A 27,051-nucleotide genomic window follows, 5' to 3' on the forward strand; every position below is an offset into this window, starting at 1 on the left:
CGGCTATAATAAGGCCAAATCATTTGCGAGTGTCAGTCATTCAAATGTCAGCTTATTCAAATTCTCTTAGAAAGTCAATTAAATGGTACAGAAAATTGGCCTTTGAATTTTATCATAGGAACCTCAGTCGTAAATGCCTTAAATCTGTACAATAAAATTAACGAGAAAAAAATTTCAATAACGACTCTCAAAGAAAATCTTGCCATGCAACTTTTGGAAACGGCAGTACTGCCAATCCCAATGAAACCCTCAAAAGAGCACCAAGTTTCCGAAAAGACAGAGAATGAGAAAAAGCTAAAAAGAGGCAGGAGCAGATATTGCTACGAAAAAAACTCACAAGAACAGGGGAGTAATTATGCTGTAAAAAATACCAAGTTTCCTATGTATGTCTAGGTTGTGACGAAAATATTTTTATTTGTATGGACTGTTTTTCCAATCCATACATACATTTCAATCAACGCTTAATGTGGCCGCCCTATGTACACATGGCTTGGAAGGTAGGGTTCTGTGTCCACTGGTGGTACACATAGCGCTGAATAAAAATTGACTGTGTCCATATATGGTACACACGGCAGTTAACGTGCTAACTAAGCAAAGGCAAATAAATCAAACCAACATCTTGTACTTAAAAATGTATTAAATACATTAACAAATTAACTCTCTAATCTTCCTCTTCTTCAGCAGCAGGTCCAGCAGTTCCTGAAAATCAAAATAAATAAATCAGACACTTCATACTTGAACATAAATGTAGTTTCAAAGACGCACCTTTGCGGAGGTTCTTCCTCTTTACACGTCCAGGGCGGCCACCACCGAAGGGCGATTTCAGTGAGAAGTCGATGTGTTTCTGGGAGTCCAATCGGACGACAAACGAGGGAATGTTCACAACTTGTTTACGGACTCTGAAAATTAACATAAATTAAAAATTAAAACACATTAGGCAACAAATATTAATTCATATTTTGAGTTGCAAATTTGTTTATGACAAATGTAACTTAGTAAAATATTTTTGTTTGTAATGTCTGCCCACTGAGTCCCAGCTGTTTTTTTCATTTATAGAGATCATTAAACTCTCTGCAATTATAGTTTTTAGTTTATTCCTATCAGTTTTATTTTTAATGCTTCTCTGTTTTTGGGGAGAAAAGTAGCAATTTTCTTTCAGTAGGCCCAAAATTACCACTTGCTTTCCATAAATGATATACATTCCAGTTATTATTGAAAAAGTAAGCTATATATCCTCTAGGTTACCCCTGCCTGATATAATAAATGCTTCAAGCTGTTACCTGGTAACTCACCATATGCAAAGCATAAAAAAGCTGAGCATGTTAAATTTCGAGGCATTAGTTATTCAACTAAGTGGCCTTCAAGAAATATTCTTTCAAAAAGTGGATAAAATTTGCCATTACCGGATATGTCTTTGCCTAATTAACACTCTAGCGTGATGGATAGATTTGGCCAATCCCAGTTTGAAAACTTGAGTTTGGAGCCTCCTCTCCAAGAAATCTTCAATTTTAAGACCCAAGACATAATCGAGCTTCATCCTGTTTTCATCCAATACCCCAATACGGACGAGACGACGCAAAAGCGCATTACCTTAAACAAAAAAGACTTAGTTAATAAATTACAAAAACTGAAAAATATAATTTTCAAGCAAGATTTAACTGTTACCTTGCCATGAATCAGATCAACATATTAAACTATGCTATCTGGGATTAAACATGGTTTTGCTTTAGCCTTGAACGATTAGAAGAAATTGCTAAAAAAAAGCAATTCTCCTTGCCCAGAGTACAAGGCTTAAGGGAAAAATAATATGAAATATGTAGAAGTATAAGTGTATGTAATTATATTGAATAATTCAATAAGTAGTTATGTTTCAAATTATAATTCAAATCAGTGCCTCATAAAGATCCTAACTAATGCTTAAACCCCATGGTTTTTAAATTTTGTATCTATTTTGCAGTTTTAATTTTAGTGTTTTTAATTAGTTGTTAAATTTTTTAGTTAAGTGTATATATTTTTTATGGAATTTAGTTTTAGCCTGTATGTATAAAATGTTTTTAAATTTATAATTTAAGTAAAACGTTTAAGTTTGATTGATTATATATACTAAAAAATCAAAGGAGGGAAGAACGTCTGGATTTAGAGTTCTGGTGCAACATCTCAGAGGTAAGCTCCAAGAGCCTTTGGTGTTCCATAAAGCTTCAAACCTGTTTTTCTTGAAACCAATTTTTTTTTAACTAGCCAGAAACATAATTTGAACAAATCTGCAATACTTTTAAAACTTTTGCAGTACATTTGAAATTGATATCTTCAGTGATGTACACTGCCGTCGTAAGAAAGAGAGCCGTATCTGCATTTTTTTAAAAATGTGGTTAAAACTATAATACGGGTATTTGAGGCATGAGGAATCGATTGAAACGCGTATCTGCATCGCAAGTTTGCTTAAATGTACATACGATTACTACAAAACGACGCATTTTTCCGATTTCATAACTTAAACAACCGTAACTAGCAAATGTTGCTTACATTCCCGTATCTAAAACTTTTACCTTTTTACTTTACAGTTAACGCAAATATACATATATTAGACGTTTGTAGCTTAGAAAGACGTAACGCGGATTACTAGTTTAAAAAACCGCAACTGCATTGGCGCAAAACAGTTACGGCTTTTTATGCTACAGTTCCATATTTAAATTTACCAGTGATAGGATAATTTGCATAATTTAGTATTAATTTGACCACCGAGCTGTGCAGATATACATACGTTGTCTCCAATCATAATAATAATAATAGAAAAACCACGTGCAGCAATCAGCTTTCGATATATGTTACCTACATATATCTGTATTTTTTTGTGTTATTTGGAAAAAAATTCAAAGTTTTGTGCCAGTTTGTTTTAAAAACAATAATAAATAGCAAAAGTTAGCTGGTAAGTAACTATTTATGTATACAGGATGGTTTGTAATGAATGCGACATATAGAGTTTCAGGAGATTCTTCTAGTTAAATAAAATCGATACTTACCGAGATACAGGGAGTTCAAAATGAAATTCTATTTTCGAATTTTTAACATGAAATTAACACAACATTCAATTTTTACCCAAAATTTGACAATTATTGGGGTTTTTTAGAGGTGAGAAATCATAATTTGAACTAAATTTTCATGTAAGACTTAAGAGGGCGCTACTTACGCTATATTCTTCTTTTTAATTGGCTCTAACTTTTTTGGCAGTAGTCTTTTGATATTTTTAATGAGTTGTTATCGTTCCTACATCTTTTTTAAAGGTACCAACCCAACCCAATTTTAAACCAGCTACATATGATCGTTTTCGAGATATTTTCAAATTTCGGCATCGATGCAACTTATAAAAATTTTTGGTTTGAGTGCATTTACAAGATATTAAACTTTTTAGATATCAGATATTAAAAAAAATTATTTAATAAAAATATTAACTATATTTATATTTAAGAATTTTAAAAAGTTTCGACGCCCTGTATCTCGGAAGTACATATTTCTATCGTCACTTTCGGATTATATCAATTTAGCCAAATCTCATTTTTTTTCACTTAAACAATCGCCAGTTATTATACGCGCCATAGATATAGTGGATAATTTACGAATGAAAAAATTGCAGCAAAAAGGGGAATAGTTTTTATTTAGGATAATTTTAATTAGTACTGCTTAGATATGAATTATTTACTGCTTAGAAATGAATTCATCATCAATCCCTTTTTTTGCTGCAATTTTTTCATTTGTAAATTATTCACTATATCTATTATTGCACGTATATAATACTCTAAATCGCATTTATTACGAACCCTACAATATATTATGATGCTAGAAAAGTAAGTAGCTATTAGTTAATGCTGTTGTTTTTTTTTCAGTTACCAACGACAGTGACGTTTAAAGATGCAGAGAACTAAAAAGATCCTACGCCTCGCAAATGAAAACCGAGTGGAACTTTCTGGTAATTCTAATGTTAAATTTTCAAATACGACAATTGTCAAGCATAGTAAGCCTAACATTGAGCCAGGAAAAATTAATTAAATTCAAGATACATCATTATTACCGGTACCGCCAAAATTGCCAATTGTTGAAAAGCAAAATGTGATGTCTCCATCAGCGCTGTTTTTAGATACCTGTGACCCGGAAGCTACGGCCCTATTCTTACCAATTAAGTCATCAAATTTTCAAGATGAGGAAGTTATACCAATTATTATTGAGATAGTTAAAGAAGATAAATGTGACTTAAGCAATGCAAGCCTATTGGGAGCTATTGAATTATTTTCAAACTCGGAAGTTGAATCAGCAAATATTATGTTGTTTGATTATGTCAAATATTATGACTTTGACTCTATTTCTGATAAAAATTCCGAAGCCAACTATAAAAACCAAGACACTCAAGCAATAACTGAACGAAATGACGTATTTACTGAAACAACTGAAGATCTAGCTACAAATGGAGAAGAATTGCAATCAGATGCAAAGACCGGTGATGGAAACAACCTAGAAAATATGGAAGTTACTGAAACAGTTGAAGATGTAACTACAAATGAAGAAGAGCTGCAAATAGACGCAAACATTGCAGATGAAAACAACTTAGAAAATATGGAAGTTACAAAGAAAGGAAAACCACGAAAACGGAAAATGAAGTAAGCAAGGAAAACAAAAGATGTAGTATGTACAAAAAAAAGCAAAAAAATAAAGAGGAGCATAAAGTTAGACCACCCTGCAAAGATACTTGCAAAAGAAAATGTCCCACAAAAAAAACTATGTGTAGATGAGAGGTTATTAACGAAGAATTTTGGAATCAAGAATGGATAGCAAGAAGGTTATTTATTCTTCACACTACTAAAAAAATAGATGTAAAAAGAAGGACGGCAAATACCTTAAAAGAAGACTCAAGGAGAAATAAAACAAACTTTTATCTGAAAGATGATAAAGGAGATTCTTTGCAAGTATATAAGACATTTTATTTGTCAACATTAGGGTATAACAGTCATAATGACACAAGAACACGCCCCAAATAAATTATATTTACCCTCTGATATAACAGTTAAACAACTCCACTCTTTGTTGAAAATAATCCCACTATTGAATGTTCATATAAACTTTATAGAAATGTTGTGGTTAAAGAAAAAAATATTTCATTTGCACGTCTCGGCCACGAGGAATGTGAAATATGTGAATGCTTTAAGTTGCATAATGAAGCACATTCAAAAGAAAATTTGTGTTTGTATTGCGAAAATTCTTAACAATGGGACAAACATTAAAAAATCCAATATTGCAATAATGTTACCTAGGCTGGACATGTTCACTCAACTCAACTGTTTTTACTCAACGAATTATTGCTTTTAATGAAAGTTTTGTGTCAATCAGAAAAAATTCTAGACAAAAACCTTTTGCACTAATATGGCATGAAGCCACTGCAGGCCGAAAAAAGAGGAAATGATCAGCGCCTATTTTCAGTTTTTTCTGTACCATCAGGATCAGAATGACATTGTGCTTTGGCTTGACAATTGCAGTGGACAAAACAAAAACTGGGCGTTGTTTTCGTTTCTAGTGTACCTAATAAATTCAGACCATGTTAGAACTGAAAGAATAACCTTAAAATATTTTGAACCTGGACACACTTTCATGTCTGCGGACCATTTTCACCACCAGGTCGAAAATTCCTTAAAAAAACAAAAAAAAACACATGACTTTCGAGATTTTGAAACTGCAGTATCAAAAGGGAACTCTGAAAAGTTATGACAAAATCAATGATTCAAGAACAAGATTTTTCTGATTTTTTTAATTGGAAAGATCATTCCTCAAAGGCAGTTTTGATTTTTGAATAGATTGAGACCCAGAGTGTATATAGCAGATTTTGTAGAAGTAGTTGCAAAACGCGGCTGTCTTCACTTGAAATACAATGATCATTTTATGAACGAGGAAATTAAAGAGCTAAATTTTTTAAAAGTTTCTTTGGCTAAAAATAGGCAGCAAATGCCAGAACCTGAAAAATACACAAAAATCAGGGGATACCTACGTTAAAACATGATAATATATAAAAAAATTTTTCTTCTGTTATGCCCAAAGATAGACAGAAATTTTGGGAGAATATTCCAATTTCTGATTCGTCCAATGACCTCATTGAAACTTTTGAATAAAGCTGATTGTTAATATCCATATTAAAACTTGAATGTGTTTGTTCTTGTGTTTTTTGTATTTATTTTTTGTATGAGAGTGTTTGTTTTTTGTATTCAGAAACAATTATTATTTTTGTTTGGCAAATTTGTAAGAGTTAAGTTTATACAATGACTCTGTGTTTTTTCTATGTTATAGGCATTATAGCATAACATAAATACATTTCTTTAAAAAAGACAAATTATTTTATTTCATTGGTGCAAAAAATATATATATTTACTACAAATAAAGATTTAAAGCTAAAATAATTTCTAGTTTTTATAGAATATAGTACCTTTAAATACCATAACTAATTTGTTTTGCAGTTAAGCTTTTTTGGTTACAATGAGCGGCTTAAAAAATATTGCTTTATTAACTTTAAAAGCTGTAAGTGCATTTTAAGCTTACTGTTAAAATTCAGGAATGTTAAAATTATTTCTATTAATTTTTTTATCACAAAATTAACAAATAAAATATATTTTAGAAATCATTAGGACATAATTCACGCCATTATAGAGGAATACGCGTTTTAACCATTTTCTCAGAACAGAAATTTTGCAGATACAGCACTCTCTTTTATGACGGCAGTACATATGTAGAAATTTTTAAGAATTGTGCAAATATTTATATCGAACAAATCAATCCTTTCTGCAAAGGGTCACCATTATAAAAAAAATCAATTTTTCAGAAAACCGCTATGTACGTCTTTTGCTACTAGAGTTTTTTGTTAACTTAAAATGGTTTGTGTAAGAAATTTAGGTTTCAATTTTTTATTTAGGTGTCTTTAATGCTATTCAATTATTTAACAATTAACAGAAATAATCTAGGTAGTCAGTTTCTTAACTAACAAATTTTGTTAAACCCTATACATCTTTTAAATGCTCTACTGAAGCCTATTATATAACAAATTATAAAAGATAATTCCTTTACTTTTGATGACATCTATTTGCAGGTCATTAAGAAGAATTTAGGTGCAATATAATTGAATTTAAGTAATTTAAATATGACTGTACTGTTGATTGTGAATATTTATTTAATTTTTATTTAATATATCAACGGGCTTTGGCCCAATATTACAAAAAAATATAATAATAATTGGATGATTAAACTAACCTAACCTAACATACAATTAAAGCTTAGAATATAAAGATTACCTATAACTTGGAACAATCAGTCCAGAGAAAAAAAAAAAAAAAAGACAATACTTATGGTTAACACAAAGGAACAATTACCATCACAATTCACAACACCTTATAGTTCTAGTTTAAGACAGCATTATCAATTAATAAGATTTAATTTCTTAATGAACCCTGTGCGCCCCTCAAAGCAATCAATTACATTAGAATACTGATTAGCCAGCCTAACAGTCCTTGCCAGAAAAGAATTGTGACCATAATTTGTGCGGTGTGTTTGGCTGTAAAAAGAAGTAACTTGCCTTGTTGACCTAGGTGGAACATAAAGACCTATTTTATTAAGAAGTGCAGGACAAAAGCTTTGAGAGTGAAGGATGTTGTAAAATACTTTCAAATCTTTATGTCTACGACGAGTTTCAAGACTTCTCAAATTCAATGAGGCTTCCATTTGCTGGTAGTCAAACTCATCCTGATAATTTATAGGTACTCCATTTTGCTTAAAGGCAATATATCTTAAGAATTTATGTTGTACACTTTCAATCTTATGAATATGATTATTATAAAAATTAAACAATTACACTTATGCCAAGGTTATATAAATCTATATTTCAAAATTTATAACTTATTGCCACTAGTGTTATGAGCCACTAGTATTATTAAAAGAGTTATGAATTGGTAGAAGTTGTATAAAGCCAGCATATGAGACATGAAAAAAGATGTTAAAGGTTAAAATTCAACATAATACATATAGGTACATACCTTCGAACAACCTCTTTGGTTCTTTCTCATCGAGAGTAAGTAACTCACGGGCAGCCTTACGGATTTTAGCAAGGGACAACTTAACCCTCCATACTTCACGCTTGTTACGGAGTCCAAAAGCTCCAATAATTTTCAATTCCTGGTCCAAACGCGCCTTTTCGTAAGGACGTCTGGGAGTTACGTATGTTTTGGAACATACATTGGGGATCCTACCGTTCACCATGTTGGACTATAGATATATAAATTATGTTAGTCTAGCACAGAAACAAATTTATTAAAGGGATGTTGCATTTAGGAGATTTGTAACCTTGCCATGAATCAGCTCAACATATTAGCTATGCAGTCTGGGATTAAACATGGTATTAATTTAGCCTTAGACGATTAGGAGCCGTTGTAGTTTTTTAAAACAAGACACCTTGCCCAGAGTAAAAGGCATATTTTCGTATATTTGAAAGGAAAATTCACGTTATTAATAATATTAAGATTAACTAAGAACTGTTAAGGTAATCCATGAATATCTTTAAAATCCTTATCAAATTGGAACGTTTTCATTGCAAATTTAAGGTTTGATGATCAAGCAAACATCCCCAACTTATTATTTTTTACGAAAAAGACAAGATTTTCTTAAAATTTAAATATTCCGAAAAACCTACCACGTGTGTAACACCGCTGCCCAACCGATCACTTCAAACGCGTTTTGCAAAAGAAAATATTAATTGGCGAAACGTCAAAATGAAAACTCTTAGTGACAATCTTGACATTGACATTGTTGACAGACAATCACTGCTGCGTTGCCAAGTATGGCTAGGCGTGAGCCAGACGAAAATGTTGCGCGACAATAATAGCTGCGACAAATTAGAAAGTAATTCATCGCGATCCTATTTTCCTTTAAGTCACTGTGGTCAATACTTTATAGTATGGAGAATTATTTTTGTTGGGATTGATATCAGTAAAATTAATCTATAATTGATTATTGCAAGGAATGAATAAAGTAACTTTAATATATCATTGCACCCGGTATCTTTGCGCGAAGAATTTTGGATTGCAATAAGCAGTAGTATCTCTCTCGTTTTGTTTGCTGAAAGTACCACCATCTTTTCGGGTACCGCAAAAACCTTAATTCTACTTAGATTACAGTACAATTCAGTTGAGCAATTGTTTTTAGCTTGTGATGTGGGCCGGAGTAGTTTGGTAATTGGAGGGGTGTATATCCCACCTGGGTCCAATACGGATTCTTATGAAGGACATTGTCAGTCAGTTGATATTCTCAGGCAACAATTTTCAAACTCTGACTTTATTATTTTTGGTGATTTTAATGTTCCGGATGCTCTTTGGGAAAATGATGAGTTTGGAACTGTTGTTAGATGCCCACCTAACTCATTTGGATTAATACTTGGGGAGTTTTATTCTTACCTTAACTTTTTTCAAAGGAATTTTGTGCCAAATGATAGAAATGCCTTTCTTGATCTCACTTTTACAAATAGGAATGATCTAGTGGTGAGTGAAGCTGTTGACTGTGTTTTTGATAAGTCTGTCTATCACAAGCCTTATCATTTTGAATTAACTTTTAGCAATGGTAAAGAAAAAACTTTAAATTTTGTATAGTTCTTCTATGACTTTAGAAATGCAAATTATTTGGATGTTAATAGTTATTTGTATGGAGTTGATTGGGACCATGTTTTGAATGTAATTAATATTGATGATGCGGTTTCAGAGTTCTATCATATATTGAATATGGCTATAGCTTTGTTTGTGCCTCTTAAGAGATTTAAAACCTCGCCTTTTCCCAGTTGGTTTTCAGGGGAGTTAAAGTACTTGATCCAGCAAAAGAAAATTTCACACAAATATATCAGTCTAGTCATACTGTTGCAGACTACGAAGTCTTTTCAGATCTTAGAACTAGGTGCAAAACTCTAACGGAGACTTGTTACCAGAACTTTATTTCAAATTTGGACCAGTTACTTTATACAAACCCCAAAAGTTTTTGGTATAAGTTTAATAACAGGAGAGCAACGAATAGGCTTCCTGATTTGATGACCTATAATGATGGGGAGTTTGCAGGTTGTGAACAAATTGCAGAGGGGTTTGCCAGGTTTTTTTCTACTGTCTATAATAGAGATAATAATGTCTTACCTTCTCGGCAGGCTGGTGTAAACATGACTATTCCAAATCCTAAATTATCTATTGGATTAATTTTTGATAAGATCTTTCGATTACCCCCTAAACTTAGTGCTGGCCCTGATCGTATACCCAATTATTTTTTGAGAAAATGTGTATGTGCCCTCTCTTATCCCCTCTTTGTTTTATTCAGTAGGTCTTTAGACTTGACAGTATTTCCATCCGAGTGGAAACTCAGTTTTATTACGCCTATATTTAAATGTGGTGCTGCTAATGAAATGATCAATTACAGAAGTGTGTGTGTACAGTCTGCCATCCCAAAACTTCAGTCTTAAAACTTCGACAGTCTTATTTATGACCAAATTAATTTTTATTGCAAAGAACTTCTGTTAAGTGAACAGCATGGCTTCAGTCGTGGCAAGTCTGCTATTACAAACTTGTTGCTGTATCAGGGTGCTCTGTTAGGTGCTTTGGAGAGGGGTGAACAAGTGGATGTAATATATACAGACTTTTCCAAGGCATTTGACAGTGTCAACCATAGCTTATTATTAGAAAAATTGAGACTTTTTGGTTTTTCAGATTGTTGGTGGCCTGATTTGCAAGTTTTCTTTCTGACAGATTTCAGCAGGTACAAATTGGGGATGCTAGGTCGCATCTTATCAGTGTGACCTCTGGGGTTCCACAGGGTGGTCATTGTTCTCCCCTGTTGTTCAATATTTTCATTAATGATATTTTGGTTTGCTTTAAAAATAGTAATTTTTTGTTATTTGCCGATGATTTAAAGTTTTATAGGGTGTTCAGTCATCAAGACATGGTTCTCTTGCAAGATGATCTGAATAGATTGTGTGAATGGTGTGTTGGTAATAGTTTGGCTCTGAATGTGGGTAAATGCAGTTACATTAGTTTCTACAAAAGAAACAAACGGGTAACTTCCTCCTATACTATTGATAAGGTTAATCTTAGGTACACTGAAGTAGTAAAGGACCTTGGTATCTTTTTTGATGAACAATTGAATTTTAATACCCATGTAAATACTATTATAACTAAAGCATCTAAAGTCCTTGGTTTTGTCCTGCGCAATTGTAAGGATCTGTCGGTTGAAACTTGCAAAAGGTTGTGCATATCATTTGTTGTCTCTTTGTTGGAGTATGGATCAATAATTTGGTCTCCTCTGTACATGAATAATTGTATGGACTGGAGAGGGTTCAAAATAAATTTCTACGATTCTGCCTTTATAAACTTCGCATTTCAGTTCCTAATGACCATTGTTATGATGAAGCAATGAACTTGCTGAACATGCGGAGTTTACTTAAAAGACGCACTGAGAATGATTTGAGGTTTATTTATAAACTTTTGAATGGCCTTGTGATTTGTCCCGAACTACTTAATAGGATTTCATTTAATATTCCTTACATACATAACTATGCTATGCACTCGCCTGTCGAAAGGACCTTGAGGCTGGTAACTCTACTGGAATTGAAGTTTTGGGAATTTCCTTATTGCATTTTAGGAGTCTTATTAAGAGTTTGTAGGATTTTGTTTTTTGAATTAATTTTGCTCCATGATTAATGATTTGAAATACATTTGATCATTGTCATTGATAATAATATATTTTGTTTTTTCTTAGCTAATTTTGCAATGTTAATTGTTCTGATTTTGAGAGAATATTGTTACTACTTGTAAAACGGTTTAATTATTCTTGGTATTAAGATTAAGTCTGATAATTATTGTTAATTAGTAATTAGTGGTTAGGTAGTATAGCTTTTATTTCTTTTTCAGAAATATACATATTTTTTGTAATGGGGTTGATCCCGTGTATAAAAATAAATAAAATAAATTCTACAAACTCAAAATTAGTGTAAACAGAGGCGCCTCAAATTCATGAGAACTAAAAAGTGCACGAAGATCCAGCAACTAGATCCTCACGGGTAAGTCGTTAAGGCCCCTTTGTTTCGCCACTCAATGGTGAATAATATCAAAATTTCTCTTTTTATACAGTCCACAGTTTTATCTCATTTATTAATCGATTATTCACCACACTGAATATCGAAAATGAGATGATTAATTTTTTTTGCAATAAAATAAAGATTTAAAACTTATAAAGGTACTAACAACTTAATTGAGACATAAAATACTGAGAATAACGTTAGAATAATACAGTTTGATAAAAAAGAAACGACTTACCCATCTTTCGTTATTTAAACATGAAAAATTGACTTAAGCGAAAGCAAAGAATAAATAAATTTCAGTCTAAGAAATTATCGGAATCGCCATTTATTGGTATTATCCTTAGCCATCTTTAAAGTTTAACTTGAAAAACATGTTTGCAATTTAGGTAGAGAGTCTCCTTTTCCAAAGTTTTTCTAATATATATAATTAGGAAAAAAATAATCTTATAATATAAAGTTTTTTTAATTAAAAAAAAGGAATCTGGCTTATTCTTGGAATACCTAAACACGACTGAGTTTTGCCTTACCAAAAACTTGACCGCCAGTCATCAAATAATTTTCGTGCCGAATTATCTAGTATTCGTTATTAACCCTGGAATGCTATTGTACGTATTATTTACGTGCGGACAGTACTGTTTAGCGTGTCACTTCAATTTTATTACCTTCTCCCACCTTAGCGCTCAGTAGTTCTTTGAGCGGTCTATCAAGAGTATGACACGCCTGAACTAGTTTGATCTGTGTATTTACAGTTTTGGTGGAAGCCGAATTTTTAAAAGCCGACACGTATTTTTTACGTAGCAATAGTACTAACCGTATTTTATTTAGGACGTAATTTTGACGTGGTAATAGTGATAAGCAGTATTAGATTACCAAAAAATATCTCAAAAAAGTTTAACAGATAAACAACCTGGAAGAGCTGTTGTACCGGAGTAGTGACTCTGACAATAGCGTAGCCGATCCTAATTTTGCTCCTGATGAGAACGACATTGAGGAAACGTTTAAGAATAACTTGAAAAACACCTTTTGTTAGCCAGGTACTTTTCAAATTTCTAAAAGACGTCAAAACTCTAATATTGTTCAAGCTAGGTTGTCTACTCCAAGTACTTCGGTAAATTTGTTTTTTGCTTTTTAATATATATACACATATATTGTAATGCCTATTTTAGGATAACCTAGTAACGCCTGATGTTACTCACTCTAGACTGCATAGTTGTTCCACAGGTTAAAAATTTACTAGGCAAAAATGGTTGTATGTGGAAAACTTAACCTAAAAAGAGAGGAAAAATACTATTTATAAATATTGTTCATGTGAGACCAGATCCAACACAACAGGCTAAGGAATTGCTACAACCAGGTACACACTTTCAGTGATTTTTCCTTGATACACTTTTAAACAAAGTCTTATTTTACACAAATCAGGAAATTATAAGACAAAATAAAAATTATAAAGTGGCATCACAAACTGTATCTGAAACAAATCTGGTAGAACTTAAATCGCTTTTGGGTCCATACATACTTTCTGCTGCTTTAAAAGACAACCACTTATCAACAAAAGTTTGCTATAATAAAACTTTTTCAAGCAAGGGACACTTTGAATTTCTGACTGCGAAAAGATGTTACAAACCAGGCACGTACAATTAGTAGGGTTTAAAGGAAAATGTCCTTTCAGGATGTACATTTCAAATAAACTGTCAAAGTATGGTCTAAAAATTGTTGTGCTTTGTGATGAGGCGACGAAATATTTAATCAACGCCTCGAAGAAAAAAAATATTTTAATTTTAGGTTTCAAATACCCAAGAAGAATGGATTAAGATTGCAAAAGATTTTGAAAATATCTGGAATTTTCCAAACTGCCTAGGAGCTCTGGATGGAAAACATGTCGTTATGCAAGCCCCACCTTGCAGTGGAAGTTATTATTTTAATTACAAAGGCACGCACAGCATAGTTTTAATGGCATTGGCTGATGCAAATTATAAATTTATTTATGTGGATGTTGGTTGTAATGGAAGAATTTCGGATGGTGGCGTGTATAACATGTGTTCTCTGTCTACCGCTTTGGAAAATAATACTGTAAATTTGCCTCCTCCACAACAGCTGCCGGGAATGAAAAACTTTTCACCGTTTGTTTTTGTAGCAGACGACGCATTTGCAATGAAACCAAACTTGCTTAAACCATATCCATTCAAAAATCAGCCAGGGCCAAACCGCGTATTTAATTACCGACTCTCACGTGCAAGAAGAATAATTGAAAATGTATTTGGTATTATAGCAAATCGTTTTCGGGTATTAAGGAAACCTATACAACTTTGCCCTGAAAAAGTAAAAAAAATTGTTTTGTCAATATGCGTTCTTCATAACTTTTTAATAACCAGAAATTCGTCGAAAGCAAATTATGCACCGACAGGAATTTTCGATATAGAAAGCGATGGAGGTATTATAATTGGTCAGTGGTACCAGGAAGGTATGCCAAAACAAAACTTATTGCCACTTAATACAAGAAATCTCCATAATTGTTCCCAAAATGCTAAAATGGTTCGAGAAGATTTCCCTACTTTATTTCTATAATATAATATAAAATACTTTAAATAAAAGTCGAAAATTAATTTTCGACTTTTACTTACCAGATTATCTTCTGTACAGCTTTGAACATTTGCAGCTAACATGAATTTTAAAGAATCAAAGAATTCCCATGTGCTCTTATACACTTCATTTGCTCCTTGTCCGCTTTTTTTCTTTTGAATTTTTTTCCACTCCTGATTCAGTTGTGTTCTTAATTTGTGTAACTTGCGTTGAATTTCGTTTTCAGACGTTTCAAATAGTTCTGCTAATTTTTGAAAAGCACCCTGTTTTTTTACTCTGTTTTTAAAGTCTTTGCAATGTACATTCCATAATTCTGGGTATAGTTCAACATTTTCAATCAATAAATTAGTGTCGTCCCTACTCCAAACACGCCGGTCCACCATTTTTTTTAAATACACGTAAATATTTCACTACTTGCTGCAAATATTTCGGAACAGTTTCGATATTGATAATTGCAAATTAACTTGCTGAAACACGCGGTGTACACTACAAGCTCTAGCAAGTCAGCAAGTACTTGCCCGGCAAGTAAATTTTCTGCAATATTACTCTACGGTGGCTGCAAGTGACTTGTGAGAGTAACTCTAGCAAGTTTATTTGCTAGTGGACACGAGCCATAAGCTAGAGCACTTGCCTTTGCTTCAGTGTAAACACTTCCACAAGTTACTCTCACAAGTACTATCGCAATTTACTATCTCGGCGCTTTACTCTAGATCGCCTCAGTGGATGCCGGTCCTTAAGGTTGCAAGTCACTTGTCATTTGTCATTCTAATATTATTGTTATTATTTTCTATTTTGAGTTTGGTGTTAGATAAGTGATGTTATATTCGGAGCAGATTTTTCTAAATTGATGAGTTTGATAGATACCGCCGCATATATTATTACTATTTATCGACTTATTGTACGCGTTTGACTAAAATTTAAATAAAACAAGTTTTCGAAGTCATAAGTTGTAGGTGAGAGTGCACAAGTGCACTATACAGGCCTGATTCAATGAGGCAATTCTACCTTGAAACTTGCTATTGTGAAGGTAACATTATTTGTTTACAAGATCTAATCGAAAAAATTGCGAATTAATCAAGGCAATATGTGATTTGTTTATGTTTTTCTATCCATCTTAAGGTTATGGAGAGGTTTTAGCTCTCACTGCAATATTCTTGTATAGTGTCATTTCATTAAAAAAAATTTGACAATTTGTCTGATGTATTCATTCCAGAATGGTGCCTTCAAGGGTCCATCACCAAGTTGCCTTGTGGCATTCAGTTTTCACAAGAATTGGATTTGTAAAAACTGAGAGAAAACTGCTGCAATATCCCGAGGTTACTAGTCTCTTCCCTCAAAAGAATAACCCGATATACACTCAGGAATTAAGGTACTACCATAAAGTGATTTAAACAAAACTTCAATTTTGGTATTGAGATTGTGAATTTAATTTATTCTTTATTCTTTAACTTTATTCTTTATTCAAGAAATTTACAAATCAATACTTACATATTAGTAAACATTATTATTATTATTATAAATTCTTACAGGTTTAAATTGCACCTAGGTAAGCATACCTGTGTGTGCAATAAATAAATATTGTATAATGAATTGGATCAAAATTGGCATCTATATAATATGTAAATATCAAAACAGTTTAATTATTTTACACGAAAAATAGCGAACTACATACTTATTGATGTATTAGAGAAACTTCAAAAAAAGACTTAAGTTATTACAAATGAATTGTTTGACATTTTTATTAAAAAGTTTTTTGTTTTTTAAATTCCTGATATCTAGTGGAATTAGGTTGTAAAATTTGGGTGCTAAATAGGTGGCAAATCTGAGATTGAGATTTCTTTTTGATGAAGGTATTTTTAAGTGTTTGTTAATGTTTTGCCTAGTGTTGTGTTTGTGTTGTATAAAATTTGTTTGAATCCAATCTTTTAAATAAGTAAATTTACAAAGAGACAATACGTACAGTGCACGAATGCTGCAGGTTTCAGTAGAGTAAAGGTGAGAGGTTGGAAACAGTCTTGCTTTTTTAAAAATAACTTTAAGAATATAGTTTTGACTAGTCCTTAGCTGTTCTAGATTGCTAGAATACATACCGCCCCACACCAATATCCCATAGGCAAGTAATGGTTTAACAAATGCTTTGTATGTCATAATAGTTGTTTTTTTGTTTAATATTTCACTCAAAATATAAAATTTTGGAATTAAACTTCTTATTTTATTCCGCAAATATAGCACATGTTGATCCCACTTTAGGTGTAAATCAATTACTATACCCAGGTATTTTATTGACTTAGTTTCTTTAATTCGTGATGTGTTGTTTATTTCTATTGAACTATAATCCGGACGGTTCGCTTCGGTTAGTGAAAAAGCCATATAGCAAGTTTTGTCTATGTTAAGTGATGGCGGTATTATCATCAATCAGCTTAATCATCAAGTGTTTGTGCTATATGGCTAGTTAAATTAAATAATGCATCGTTCGTGCTTACTCCCGGGATAAAACCAAATTGATTTTGTGATAAGAGATTGTTGGCAGTAAGAAAATTAACCAATCTCTCGTTAAGACACTTTTCAAATATTTTGGCTATATTTGATATGACACTTATAGGTCGGTAGTTTGTTATGTCTTCTTTGTTGCCATTCTTAAAAATTGGTGTAACATGTGAGATTTTTAAAATACTAGGGACTACACCTTTTTTAAAAATTAGGTTGCAATATTATGCAATAACTTAATGACAGAGGTAGAAATATCATCTGGCCCCGCTGAACAACGATTCTTTAAATTATTAATATATTTTATAAGCTCATTACTATTTGTAGGTTTAAGAAACATAGAAAATTGTAAATTTGGTACTGAATTAAATGGTTGTGTGGGGTTAGGAATGTTTTCAGACATTTTCTTTCCAATATTAGTAAAGAACTTGTTACTTTGTTTCGCTATTTCTTGCGGAGCTGTAATAATTGAGTTATTTATATTCAATTTATTAATTGTTTCTTTTGGTTTGTATCCTTCTGTATCATCTTTTATTATTTTATAAAGCTTTCTTAGGTCTTGTGAATTATTATTTATTTTATCTTTATAATATTCATTTTTAGCCGTTTTTATTATTTTATTTAGAGTATTTCGATAGTTTTTATATTGTGCTTGTCTTTCATTGGAAAAATTATTTTTAAGTTCTTTTTTCATTTTGTCTCGTTTTTTAATTGCCAAAGTTATCCAGGGTTTTAGTTTTTTATATTTTTTGCTTGGAACTGTAATTAATTCAGATTGCTTGATAATCGATATTAATGAGTAATCAAAAACTGGTATGGGATTATCAAAGGAAAATACATAGTCCCAGTTTATGTTACTTGCAAGTAGTTTTAACTTATTTAAATCAATTTTTTAAAGTTGGTAAGATTACAGGCCGAATTAACATTACTTGTGTTTGCATTTGGCATTTGTTTATCTTGACTAAATAAATTAAGCATAGTGGGCAAATGGTCAGTTATATCATGTTCAATAATATAGGCATTATATTTTAAATAATTCTTAAATTTGGAGTTATATTTAATAAACATATGATCCAGACATGATCCACTATCCTCACTTGTAATATTCATAATTAAAGGTCTAAAGCCAAAAGAACTCATTATAGATAGGTATTTATTATTTGTAGGGTTATCTTTATTAAGTATATTTATATTAATATCTCCTGTAAATATATCAACATCATGAGCAGCTAAGGACCCTAAGTAAACCTCTAATTCATCCATAAAATACTGTACGTTTGAAGAGGGTGATCTATATGTTGCATGAATTTTATATTCTATATTATTCATATTAATGGTAAAAGTTGTCAAGGTAATATTGGATTGATTTAGTACCATATTACTGAAACTTGTTGTTAAATGAGATTTTATGTATATTAATAGACCATCAAAAGAGTTGTAGCTGGCTTCATTATAATAACATGTATATCCGAAAATATTATAGCAATTAGTTGACGTTATTTTGTGAGACTCACTTACGATTATAACATTACAGTATTCTATATTATAAGTATCCAGAAATAGCAATAAATTATCTAAATTAGTCCTAACACCTCTAATATTTAAATGTATAATGTTTAAAAGTTTCTTACTTAAATCTATGCAGCTATTGAGATCATCCGGTATTATTTTGTGACTAACGTCCCTCAGTACATCTTCCATCGAATCTAGTACTTCCACGGCTTGACTATCCATAGTTTATTTTACTTCTGGCTCTCTCTACTTGATATTTGTAACAATTGCATAGTTTGTCGTTGGTTTCATGATGGACATTGAAGTTTGTGTTATATTTGTTATTATTTGAAACACAATTCATACAGGTTTTGGTAGATCTTGGGCAGTTTGATTCTTCGTGTTCCGCTGAGCAGATTGAGCACACTTTCCTACTGCGACAGTTGTCCTTTTTGTGGTTGTACTGCTGGCAGTTAAAGCACTTCAGGATCGCAATATCTTCATATATCGGCAACCTTTCCCAGTCTACATACAACCTTTCAGTGTTCATAAAACCGGTGAATAGTTTTGGCGAGCACTCTGCAAATATAGTTTTCGTATTTTTTGTAGCAAATGATTTTACATATGTCACCTTAAAATAGTCCTCATCCTTTAAATGGTTTTGTTTTCTAATTATTTTTTCTGTCTCTGATGTCGTTATATCCTTTTTAAATCCAGGAATTTTTATCCTGGGGTTTTTTAATGTCGTTTTAGTTATTTCGTAGCCTGGACCCAGAATTTGTTTGGCAGCAGATGTTAGAGTATCGGTGTCGGTATGAGACGGACATTTTAAAATGACTTTTCCCTCAGCTAGATTCTTTCTGCTCAAAACTTTAATTCCCAAATCAACAGGATTAATTTTTTCCATATCTTTCTTTGACTTACTGGAATTTTGGTCTTGAATAGGTTTAATAATTATTTGCGGAAGACTGGGTATCTTTTTAGTTGGTAATTTTTTAGTATCGGCGATAACATTTGCGTAAGAAGGTCTTGCTTGGTAAGTTTGCATGTTATCGTGAATAGCCTTAATATTTTGTTGCATGTGATGGAGTTTCTCTGTCAGGTGATCCAATTTATTATCCTGTTTTTTGATAATCATAATTTCTCTCAATTTAGCTTTGCATGTTTGACACATCCAAATGACTATGTCCGCCAGGTCTTTTGTTATTTTTTTATATTGGGAGCCAGTAATTCCGACACACAAACAATGGCACCAAGAACGGCAAGCTCCCTCATAAAAAATGCCGTCTTCATTATCCTGAACATCTCGTTTACATTTCTTGCAACATATAATTTCTGTATCCTTATCGTCGCTCATAATGCACGAAAAATGTCTATTTCTACTGGGCTATACTACGTGACACGATACGAGAATCATCAACATTGATAACAATGGGATTCCTAACAGCAAGCGCTATGGTATTTTGTTCTTAACTCGGCATTGTTTATACTTTTTAAATTAAGTTTATAAAAAAAACGATAACAGTTTTGATTTCGCAAACTACACCACTATATAGTTCACTTTTTTACTGTTATTTTGACACTAAACATAACTTTATAGTTCATAATATAGCAGGAAAAAAATACAAAAAGGTCGGAGCTCGATTTAAAGTATGAGTACGCATCGATCGCGTAGAATGTAGAACTTCTTTTAGAATTGTTTTATTATTTCTAATTAATTATCTAAGTAAATTGGAATCTAGATTATGTTGATTAAAAAATTTATTTTACTTCATAAGAAGTTGTTAAAGTAGGTAAAAAACTTCCTATTTTGATTGTTGGAATGTGCATGACAGGTCTAAAAGGGTATCCCATTTTTGTACATTTTATGGAGTTTCTCACTTATGAAAAGAGATAGAAAGATAAGATTTATGGGACACCATGCTATTTTTTAATGAAGCCAAAGATGCACTAGTTAAATTTTCCATATTAGTAAATGGTGATTTTGAAAAAAAAAAATTTCAGTCATTTTTGTGAAACATATTAAAAAGGTTTAAACTGATATTTATATATATTTTTTTATTTAGAATCAAGTATTAGGTTTTTGGCTTTTGTAATGTATTAAGGATTTTCCAAAATCAAATACCTAATTGATAATATTAAAAGCCATATTATTATGGGTTGCTTATTTTTCTGATGCTTTGACTAAAATAGGTTTCTTTAGCTCTTCGGCATGATGTTGTTGTAGGTTCTTCTATGACAAATTACTGTAAATATAATTTTTATTTAGTAATAATTAGTAATTAAGTGACATTATTCTTACTTGAAAGTGTGGTTCTATTTTTTTTTTTTTATATTCAATAAACGGGAAACCCCCATTACAAAAAAAAATAAATTATAAAATACAGTTATGTCAAAAATTAATAATCCTTACTTAAACTATTAAGAGTTAAAGTACTTAACTAAAAAAAAAGACTCTAAAGTAAATAAACAAAAAAAAATATCTTTGTATTAACTAATAGATTAGGAACATAAATTCTCACTTGGTTTACCCATCAAACAACATATTAATTAAAAATATTAATTGAACAATACTAAGTATTCAAAATTTTCATTAAACTACCCTTAAAAGACCCATATAAATTGCCAAAAACATCTAGCCTCTTCTCCCGATCCAAAAGATCTAGAGATCTCTCCAAAAAAGAGTTTTTACCATAATTGGTTCTATGGAACCCAATATGAAATAAATTATTTTGTCTAAGTGTTCTCTGAGGAATAGAAAATTTAACTTGGGAAAGTAAATCCGGACAGGATGTAATACCATTCAACAACTTATAGATAAAACAGATGTCAAACATTGTTCTTCTTTTATCCAAAGACACAACTTTAACATAATTCAATATTTGGGAATAATCATGATTAGCAATAAGATCTAAATTAAACATGTAGTTATAATATCTTAAAAATTTGTTTTGCACACTCCAGTAATGACTTATAGACATTATACTGGGGAGTCCAGATAATTGAGCCATACTCAAGCTGTGATCGTACCAATCCCACATATACAGATTTGACAGCTTGCAATGATAACCCCTCACAATTTCTAAGCGTAAAACCCAACATTCTATTAGCTTGTACTACTATTTGGTCTATATGATTGCAGAAGTTTAATTTCGTGTCAAACAGTATTCCTAACAAATCCTTTAATTGAAGTTTCTGGCCGTTAATTGTAAAATGATGGTATCCTACTTTTTTTCCTATGAAATGAAATTTGGAAGCATTTATTAATATTCAAATCCAACAAATTATTTTGGCACCACAGAGAAAGGCCATCAAGATCTTTCTGTAAGAGGCTGATATCAAGTTCATTCATAATAACCAAGAAAAGTTTGAGGTCATCAGCAAACATTAAAAATTCAAAATACTCCAAGACATCCCTAAGGTCATTAACAAACAAACTAAATAGCAAAGGAGAGCAGTGTCCGCCTTGTGGCACTCCAGAACAAACTTCAATCACCTTAGATATAAAATTACCAAGTTTAATCACTTGCTTTCTATCACTAAGAAAGCTAAGCAACCATTTTAGCAATCTATCAGAAAAACCTACATTTCTCAATTTTTCAATCAATAACAAATGATTTACCTTGTCAAACGCCTAGGAGAAGTCTCTATATACAGCATCAATTTGATACCCCCTCTCCAAGGCATCTGACAACTTGTTGTGGTATATGAGTAAATTTGTAAGAGTGGACCGACCACCTCTAAAACCATGCTGTTCCTCAACAATAATTTCTCTACATTGCCAATTTAAATGGGCAAACATAAGGCTGTCAAAAATTTTGGGGATGGATGACACTATGGACACACTACGATAATTTCTGACATCATCCCTCGACCCTGATTTAAAAATAGGAGAAATATAACCTTCTTTCCATATGTCTGGAAATGTTCCAGAAATAAGAGATAAGTTAAAAAGTTTACATAGTGGCTGTGATAGTGCATATTGACAGTTTTTTAAAAGAATATTGGGGATTCCATCTGGACCAATCATTAACTTATTAGGCAAAGCCCCCAGCTTATCAAACACCTCAGCCAGACTTATGACAGGACAGTCAATATTAATTTGGCTAAAAGACTTTTCAGGTGGGGTTGTGTTTGCATTTGAATAGACTGCAGAAAAGTGAGTAGCGAATAAATCAACAATCTGCTGACCATCAGTTGCAACACTATTATCTAAAAACATTTCCCTTGGTACAATGTTAGATGCTCTTTTCTTATTAACGAACTTCCAAAAATTTTTCGGATTACTAGTCAAGTTCTCATTCAAAGTAGCAAGATAATTTCTGTAGCACTCTTGACTTAACCTTTTACACTGAGCTCTCAGAATGGTAAATTCATGATAATCTCTTTCATCATGGGATAGTTTGTATTTTTTATGCTTACTTTTTTTGAGAAATACCAATCTTCTTAATTCGGTAGAAAAATATGGAGGAAAGCTAGATGTCTTATATTTTTTTTGAGGCACAAAACATTGTATACCAAAATTTAAAATGTTATAGAACTCTGACACCATAATGTTAATATCGCTATCATTAAAAATAGTATCCCAATTTATAGAAAAAAGATAATCATTTAAACCCTGATAGTTCCCATTTTTAAAATCAAAATAAAATTCCTCAACTCTAAGTGAATCCAACATTACATTGTTGTCTACTCTAAAATTACAGGTATAAGAAATATGATGAATTGAGTCACAAAAAAGTGGATCTGGAGACTTAAAACATTTCATGGCGCTATCGTTGGTAAACAGAAGATCCAGGAACACATCCCTGCTATTTGGCATATCAATCATTTGGTACATATTAAAAAAACCATATATTTGTGCTAGAAACATGGCTGGTGAATTTGTTGAACAGTCTACTTGGACCCCATTATGAGCATTTGACCAATGTACCCCTGGCAAATTGAAGTCACCCATCATGTAAAACTTAGTGCTAGGATACTTAGAACAGATTTCTTCAATTGTGATGCAGTGATCACTATAGATATCATCAAACTATTTGCATCGTTTATTAATGTTTTTTGGCACACTGCAAATTATTCTCAATATTAAATGCTATATTATGGGGCCGTTTTTTTGTGCCCTGAAGTTCTAATTTCGTAGGACGTCCAGCTTGAATTCTTCCTCCTGAAATACCTCTAGCTTTTCGGCGTGAAATAGAGGTTGGTTGTACTTTAATTTTTCTTGATCTCCTACCGGTTGTTTTGTGACACACAAATGACATGATCTGTGATGGCGTCTGTAGAGTTTCTAGTATAGCGGCAAATTTCTATACAAAGAAATACTATTTAAAAATTGATAATCAGGTGACTTAAAATTCTTACCTGTAACTGTGGTATATGGCTCGTATTTGCGTCATTTTGTAAAATTAGTCCAATGTGTGTAAACTCATCATTTATTTTGTGGACTACTTCGTTGTAATTGTCAAGACCTATTTGGTCAATGGGCATGTTAAACTGTGATGATGCTCCTAACTCCACTTGCTGAGAAGTTTGTATTTTCAGATATGTGTTAATTTGATGATCCTTCATGCACAGGTGCGTTGATGTCTTCAAAGAACGACGAAGGAGTTTCTTTTCCTAGAGCCAGATATGCAAGCTGTTGGCGGTCATTTTCAGTTAGCAGCAGGGAAGACTTGAACATAATACCGTACTTATTTTCAACTGCTAGTGGGTGTTTGCAGAAGCGGCGACCACTTCCACTTCGACAAGTGCAAAATCCAATTTCACTATCAACTATGTAGTAATCTAATGTTTATTCGCTCTGAACTTTAAATGTTTTTTCATCAACCTGTGTAACATCTGTTATATTTTTGGATCTCTCAAAAAATTTCTGATAGTCCAGTATCATTTTTCGAGATCTTGAATTAGCAAAATGTGGCAGCCTTTTTCTGTGATATATCTTGAATGTCTTAAGCACAAAATCTGCCAAAGCACACATGTTAAAGGCTTTACACCTGTGAAGGACGATATCTTTAAAAATTCGTATAGAAGCCTCACAATAATTATTCGTATTGTGGCCTCTATTTATCGTAAATCGACGAAAAGCTAACGCCCATTCTTCGCGCCTCTCCTATAAATCTCTTAAATGCTTCATTAGTTTGGGGTTGGTATTTACAGCATCATGTTCTTTCATCCTTATAAAACAATCATTAGCACTTTCTTCGGTAATGGAATACAAAATGTTGCGAAACAAGTTCATTATTAATTTTCGATTCTCTTTTGGGATGTTCTTGTCTTTTAACCAGAGCCACCGCCAAAGCGCCTGAGTTACGTGGAAAAAACACAGTAATAAAGTACTATTTGGAAATATCATTTTAAAAGCGTTTCGTATTGCTGTTGAATCATCAGTCATTATAACTGCAGGCGAAAATAATAATTCAGTATTTTTTTCTAATGCTTTCTTCACGGCATTAAAAGCCAATAAATAGTTTATTTCACTTTGACTTGTGTGAAAGGCTACTGCAACTGGTACCGCGCCTACCTTGGTGGGAACGAAAAAAAAGGACACACTTGTATTGCTCTGATCACGCATGATGAGCTGGAATCTATAAATAATATTTCATTCGCAAATCCACCTGCAAACAATCTTCTCATAATAGGCGTGATAATAACAACAATAGTCGGATCTTCTTTTATAAACTGCTCAACAATCGCACTAAAAGTTGCGTTTTATGCTATGAGTAAATCCTGTTGATAGCAAATATTTTTTGTCGTTTTTTCCTTTTTTTCATACATTCTTATCTCTTTTAAAGAATTCGGTTTTAAAATCCTAACAATTTAGTTACATAAAAGTGCTTGTAGAGACTTATACTAGAGACTATTATTATTCTCATTGTTACCGATAAATCTCTTTACTTTCTTAAAAATAACGGTTCTACGACGGTTAGAAACAGTGCAACTCGAGCAATTAGTACGTTGGCTACAGGAGGGCCTATAACTCAAGAAGAAGTTGCTAACCGGCTAAATGTGTCCCAAAGTGTCGTGAGTCGTGCATGAAATCGATATGTAGAGACTGGGTCTGCAGCTTACTGGCATGGTGGAGGTCGAGAACGTGCTACAACTCATGCTCAAGACCGCTATATAACAGTAACCGCAAGAAGAAACCGAACATTTACGGCTTCGAGAATTAACAGCTACTTAAGGCATGCTACTGGAAGGGTAATTTCTAATCAGACTGTTAGAAGAAGATTACGTGCGTCCAATTTAAGAGCCAAACGACGTGCCACACATCCACGGTTGGCATTTAAACATTCCGTATATGTATTTGGCACCTAGGCCCACGCCATTGGTCAATTTCAAATTCTAAGCCAATCAGGTACGAGGTGCGAAATCCGTGTACGGAATCGAAATTGGTGCCAAAAACGCGTACAAAATGTAACACAGTAATGTCAGTTCGACATTGAGACAACAAACGCAAAAATACCTACCAATTATTTGTTTTAGTTAATTTCTTTTCTAGGGAAGAAAAAAGAAACAAACGAAAAGCGTAAGTGGAAATATTTGTTATGTTTATAACGTAAAATGAAAGCCTAAAAACTGACAAAATATACTTTTAAAAACAACAAATAATACATAATTACCAGTAACACTAAAAATAAGAAAAAAAATACATTTAGTGCAATGAGCCATGTTTAATTGCATTTGGTTGGTTAGTTGTTATATTTTGTGATAGACTGTGTTTCTTCTTAGGTCTTTTTTGGACAGATTCCTCACTTGCTGGACGACCAAATTGCCTTTTCTTGCTTCCCCTTGTCGTGCTAATTTTCCTTCGGTTTAACAAACGTTTTAAAAACTACTTTCGTGTTCGCTATATAAAAAAATAGATATATATGACAGTAAAATAAATTATGCGCGAACTCGGAATTAATATAAAAAAAGCAACTAAACTCTTCCTTTTTTTAAGAAGTCGGTAAAAAAATGATAATCAAATTTGATAAGAAAATATCAATGTTTTGGAAACATCGATGTATCTTACGCATTGCTATAAGGTAGAACAACAAACAAAAACATAACTAAATACTTATTTGCAAATGTAATGAGGAGTGTTATTTTTGGCACTAATCACTCTCCAGTTAGAATTTGTTAAAAAAAACGTATTCTTTCATCCACTCTTTTGCATCAGTCTCATTTAATAAACTTGCTCTATATTTTTTTGGGGATATTTCGAAATCTTTAAATTGAGATGGCAAATTTATTGCATCATCCATGGCGTCGAGAAATCAGTCACCTCGTGTTTACGCAAGAATGGCACCAATTTCCATTTCGTACGCGCATTTCGCACCTCGTACCTGATTGGCCTAAAATTTAAAATTGACCAATGGCGTGGG

The 27,051-nt window shown here is 32.3% G+C and overlaps 2 protein-coding genes across 2 annotated transcripts in view; one reads left to right on the forward strand and one right to left on the reverse strand.

Annotated features, from left to right (window-relative positions):
* Positions 1-619: 619 nt before the first annotated feature.
* LOC126735862 (40S ribosomal protein S9) lies at positions 620-8,830 on the reverse strand. Its single transcript, XM_050439955.1, has 5 exons — positions 8,711-8,830; positions 8,058-8,286; positions 1,404-1,590; positions 766-899; positions 620-699 (listed from the first exon to the last, which is right to left on the reverse strand). Exons 2-5 carry the CDS (start codon positions 8,278-8,280, stop codon positions 662-664), a joined length of 582 nt encoding a protein of 193 aa, XP_050295912.1. The 5' UTR covers positions 8,281-8,286; positions 8,711-8,830; the 3' UTR covers positions 620-661.
* Positions 8,831-15,489: 6,659 nt separating this feature from the next.
* The window catches only part of LOC126735614 (spermatogenesis-associated protein 20), a 54,747-nt gene continuing 43,185 nt past the window's right edge, over positions 15,490-27,051 (forward strand). Inside the window, exons 1-2 of the mRNA XM_050439676.1 lie at positions 15,490-15,731; positions 15,918-16,073. Of these exons, the coding sequence (XP_050295633.1) occupies positions 15,919-16,073 (155 nt within the window). The 5' untranslated portion in view covers positions 15,490-15,731; position 15,918. The remainder of the gene's footprint in view (positions 15,732-15,917; positions 16,074-27,051) is intronic.

Source organism: Anthonomus grandis, chromosome 1 (genome assembly GCF_022605725.1).
Source record: "Anthonomus grandis grandis chromosome 1, icAntGran1.3, whole genome shotgun sequence".
NCBI classification, from domain to species: domain Eukaryota; kingdom Metazoa; phylum Arthropoda; class Insecta; order Coleoptera; family Curculionidae; genus Anthonomus; species Anthonomus grandis.

Coding starts and splice junctions, on each gene's coding strand:
- LOC126735862 (XM_050439955.1), bottom strand. CDS start 8,280: ATGGTGAACGGTAGGATCCCCAATGTATGTTCCAAAACATACGTAACT. Junction 900..1,403: donor ATTAGGCAAAGACATATCCG/GTAATGGCAAAT, acceptor GTTAATTTTCAG/AGTCCGTAAACAAGTTGTGA. Junction 700..765: donor GAGGAAGAACCTCCGCAAAG/GTGCGTCTTTGA, acceptor TTTGATTTTCAG/GAACTGCTGGACCTGCTGCT.